The sequence below is a fragment of the Pseudorasbora parva genome, chromosome 19 (genome assembly GCF_024679245.1).
Source record: "Pseudorasbora parva isolate DD20220531a chromosome 19, ASM2467924v1, whole genome shotgun sequence".
NCBI classification, from domain to species: Eukaryota; Metazoa; Chordata; class Actinopteri; order Cypriniformes; family Gobionidae; genus Pseudorasbora; species Pseudorasbora parva.
The window spans coordinates 40,534,884-40,539,883 of record NC_090190.1 but is presented as its reverse complement, the minus strand read 5'-3'; the positions used below and the strand labels follow the sequence as shown (position 1 = coordinate 40,539,883).

General features: G+C 40.9%; 1 protein-coding gene across 8 annotated transcripts in view; it reads left to right on the top strand.

The window, feature by feature from the left end:
• ptk2aa (protein tyrosine kinase 2aa) overlaps positions 1-5,000 on the top strand; it is a 117,038-nt gene that overhangs the window by 32,868 nt on the left and 79,170 nt on the right. For all 8 annotated transcript variants that reach the window (XM_067426413.1, XM_067426415.1, XM_067426412.1 and 5 more), the window contains exon 2: positions 170-196. In XM_067426413.1, the coding sequence (XP_067282514.1) occupies positions 170-196 (27 nt within the window). The remainder of the gene's footprint in view (positions 1-169; positions 197-5,000) is intronic.

The window sequence follows — 5,000 nt, the reverse complement described above, 5'->3', positions numbered from 1 at the left end:
GATAAGCTGCGCTCTGCACCCCAGACAGGGGGCGCTGTGGATCCTGTGTGTCCATCCCCAAAAGGTTACAGCTGACCTATTAAACCACATGCTCTGCTCAATGTGCTGAGATGACAAAATAAAGTGACCTGATCTGATCTTCCTTCTCTCTCTCTCTTCCTTTCCACAGACATTTCCAGAATTTCATTTTACACAGGTGAGTGCATTATCATAAAATCTCTCAATCTCCTCACTGTGGTTTATTGATTCAGAAGGGTAAAACAATTCTGAATTATTATGCATAATATCCCTTACATTTTTTTTTTTTTTGACCGTGTGAAGATTGAATTGGTTTTGTTCACAACAAACAATAATTTTCTGGTGACATGTTACAATCAGGCTGTTACTTGATGATGTTGATTTCAACATTTAATACATTTTATATTGCTTATTGTTAATTTGCTGTTAAATGTGAAGTGTTGAGCGTTTTGTGTGTGTGTGTTTATATTTGGTGTGGCGTTGAGGTTTGTGTTCATTAGTTTGAGGTCTCGCTGAGGTTCGTTTGACGTGGTAACGAGAGGAAATGAAGCGATGAGTCATTAGCGCTTCTTCTGTCCGTGTCTCAGCAGCCGGCTGACATTAGTATTCATCACCGCATTCTTCTTCACTGTCCTGCGGGCGCCGCGCGGGACGGACCCGGCCGCCTGGGGTCTCTCGCTCTCCGCTGCCATAGAAACGGCCGATTCACATGCACGTCACTGACGGAGGCTCATTCATGCCGCCGCCCCAAACGAACAGTCTCCGGTGGTTTTGACAGGGTTTGACTGCGGGAATCTGCTGGGTTTGGAATATGATTAAAGGGATAGTTCACTCAAAAATGAAAGATTTCCCATCATTTACTGCACCCTCACGTTGTTCCAAACCTGTATGAGTTTGTTTCTTCTGTTGAACACAAAAAGATATTTTGAAGAATGCTGGTAACCAGACAGTTGACGGCATCCATTATCTTCCATAGTATTTTCTTTTCCTACTAATAATAATAATAATTTGTTACATTTATATAGCGCTTTTCTAGGCACTCAAAGCGCTTTACATGGAAGGGGGGAATCTCCTGAATCACCACCAATGTGCAGCACCACCTGGATGATGCGACGGCAGCCATATTGCGCCAGAACGCTCACCACACACCAGCTGATTGGTGGAGAGGAGACCGAGTGATGAAGCCAATCAGGATAAGGGGATTATTAGGAGGCCATGATGGACAGAGGCCAATGGGCAAATTTGGCCAGGATGCCAGGGTTACACCCCTACTCTTTATCGAAGGATATCCTGGAATTTTTAACGACCACAGAGAGTCAGGACCTCGGTTTAACGTCTCATCCGAAGGACGGTGCTCTTTTTCAGTATAGTGTCCCCGTCACTATACTGGGGCGTTAGGACCCACACAGACCTCAGGGTGAGCGCCCCCTGCTGGCCTCACTAACACCTCTACCAGCAGCTCCTAGTTTTCCCAGTTGGTCTCCCATCCAGGTACTGACCCGCCTCAGCCCTGCTTAGCTTCAGTGGGAAACCAGTCTTGGGCTACAGGGTGATATGGCTGCTGGCTACTATGGAAGTAAATGGGTGCCGTCAAACATGCGGTTACCAACATTCTTCAAAATATCTTCTTTTGTATTCAACAGAAGAAAGAAATTCATACAGGTTTGGAACAACTTGAAGGGTGAGTAAGGAATGATAAAAATTATTTTTTGGGGTGAACTAACCCTTTAACGCGTGAAGCAGAATGTGTTTAATATGAGCGGCTGTAATTGAGTTATATGGATAGTTCACCCAAAAATAAAAATTTGACATTTATCTGCTCACCCCCGGGGCATTCAAGATGTAGGTGTGTTTGTTTCTTCAGCAGAACAGAAATGAAGATTTTTAACTCAACCGTTGCTCGTATAATGCGTGTCAATGGGTGTATTTCTATGAGAGTAAAAAACACAGACATACGAATCCATATTAAACCCTGCGGCTCGTGACGACACATTGATGTCTTAAGACACAAAACGATCCGTTTCTGCCAGAAACACAACAGTATTTATTATTTTTTACCTCATATCAGACGAATCTCATCTAGTATTCCCAACGCCATTACTTCCGCCGGAGAAGGTCAAAAACCCGGATATATAAGACATCAATGTGTCGCCATGAGCCGCAGGGTTTAATATGGATTCGTATGTCTGTGTGTGTTTTACTCTCATAGAAATACACCCCATTGACACGCATTATACGAGCAACGGCTGAGTTAAAAATCTTCATTTGTGTTCTGCTGAAGAAACAAACACACCTACATCTCTGATGCCCTGGAGGTGAGCAGATAAACGTCACATTCTCATTTTTGGGTGAACTATCCCTTTAAGAGCTCTGGCTTGAGATATTATGTGAGGAATATGAAATCTGTTCACTTGGTAAGTCATAGCATGTTTAGGCTCATTTTAATCTTGCTTTAGTAACCTTTACGTGTTAAAACCCATCCATCCTGATGTCAGAGTCTGCATTTATTCATTTAGCAGACGTTATGAATACTGCAGCACAAGCGATTAATCAAAAGCAGTCGATAGTGTTAGACGTGCCGCAATACAGAGTTCAGAAAGTTGTCCAGAAAGGATCAATCCAGCACAGAACTGCTTAAAAGATTAAACACTATAGAATTATGAATTGATTTTTGTTGGAGATGCTTTGTGCCGTTGCAGCATTGATGGCGTACAGCTCCTGGTTTACCAGCAGGATTCACATTAAAGATGCAACTGTTCCCGGCCGTCGCCGTTCATGAACATGCTGTGTTTAACTGCACTCAACGTGTGCGTGTGCATGTGTGTGTGTGTGTTTGGAATACAATAGTAGTTTACTATTTACTGCACTCTACTATTTTATTAAAATTGTATTTGTTTTAATTTTTCCATATGTTCCATATATATTTTATTATTATTTATTTGTTTTAGATTATCAATTTATTCATTTTTATACTAAATTTGTATTTTTTTATATATATTTCCAAATGATATATTATTATAAAATATTTAAATTGTATTTTGTTTATTTTTATTTAATTATGATTTTATTACTATATTTTATATAAAGTATGTATTAAAAGAAAGAAAAAAAATATATATAGTAATAACATTCATAAATATGGGAAGGAAGGAGGCGGGAACCCGCGAACATTTAACAAATATAATTAAATAAATAAACTAAGCGAAAGTAACGCGCGTGGGCAACCCCTCACGGACGACTGCCTGCACACACATAATAAAACAAACAAAATATAACATAAGTCCAGGCCTGGTCCTCACTCGTCCTTGAATGGTGTCGCTCGTCCTTAAATGCCTTCAAGCTCTCTCATGAGAGGACTCGAGACCGGCGTGCCTCTCAGGTGACGCTCTTACGCCATCACGTCCCCGGTCTCACTCGTTCCTCGCTCGTCCACCTCGCCACATATATATATATATATATATACACACACACACAGTAGTTTTTTTATTATTATAGCAGATGGGAATACCATGCTGCTCTTTCCTAAGTGGTGCATCTCTACTCTGATTGTCTCTTGATCATATTTTGTCTTGTAAAGCTTCATCTCTTGGGATTTTCTGTCACAAAGGAAACACTCTGTGTGCTTTTATCCCGACCCCTCGTCAGTCCCACACCACACACACACACACACACACACACACACACACACACTGCCCCTAAACCTACCCATCAAAAACATTCTGCATTTTTACTTTCTCAAAAAACTCATCCTGTATGATTTATAAGCCTATTTAAAAGTGGGGACCGCTGGCTGGTGACCTCAGGTTTTACTATCCTTATGGGGACATTTGGTCCCCACAATGTAATATAAAAAGGGCACACACACACACACATACACATTTCTGCGTGGCGGTGGTCATGCGTGAGTGAAGCGCGTGTCTCAGAGTGGCTCTGCGTCCTGCTGGGGAGTCAGGCCTGCTTTGTAAAGGCTTTTGTCAGGAGCCGCGGGCCGGATGTGAAGGGTTTGTATAGGAAGAGCACACACCCCCTCCCTTCCTTTGTCTCACTCTCTCTTTATTTGTTTTTTTTTAAGAAGGGGGTGTTGATCCACAGCACATGTTCGCGTCTGCACGGACGACCATCACTGGATCAGACTGTGTGTCTTGTCACAGTTAGTTCTAGGTCGCTTAACCAGCCGTGTGGCGTTTTGAAGGACACAGTCAAACCCACATTTATTCACACACCTTTAACATTTCGCATATGTTCTTATTCACTATAGTTTTCGCTTATTCACTATAGTTTAGACACTGGTAATAAAATATGACAAGAACTCATGTCAGAACAAACTCATCTTGATAATGTCCGATAACTTTGATAGAAAGGGATGTAATGGATTACAATCAACCAATCAGCTGTTAGATTTAAATACACAATTAGATAAGACCAATTTAGCTCAAACAATGCTTCTTTTAGTTCAGTCTGTGGGGTCAAAGGTCACATTAGCAATTAAAGAAAAAACTGAAGCAAACCATGCTCAAGTCAAAGTGTCTGAATCATTTTGCTCCCAAATGTGTATAAGTTTTGTCCTGCACACACTAGTAAAACATTATATCTGTGTCTGAATCATTTTTGGTTTGACTGTAGGCAAGTGGCATCCAGTTATCATCGTTGAGTGATAACACTTGTTTTACCTTTTTAATCTCGTTTTGTTAAATTTTTTTATCTGAAAACGCTCGGACGTTAAACATGGCAGTCGGGTTAAATAAGATTGTGGCTGAGATGTGTGATTGGTTCATTCGCACAATGGAAACAGGCCTTGCAATGCATTGTGGGATACATTACGAAGTGTGCTTTGAATATACTGCACATTTTGCCTTGGTTTATAGTTTATGTATACTATTTATAGTGTACATACTGCAGAAATAGTATGGTAGTAGTAACCAAAGAAAAGGGAAGTTATTTTAACAAGCAAATTGTGTGAGATGTCCCTTTTGGAGAGACGC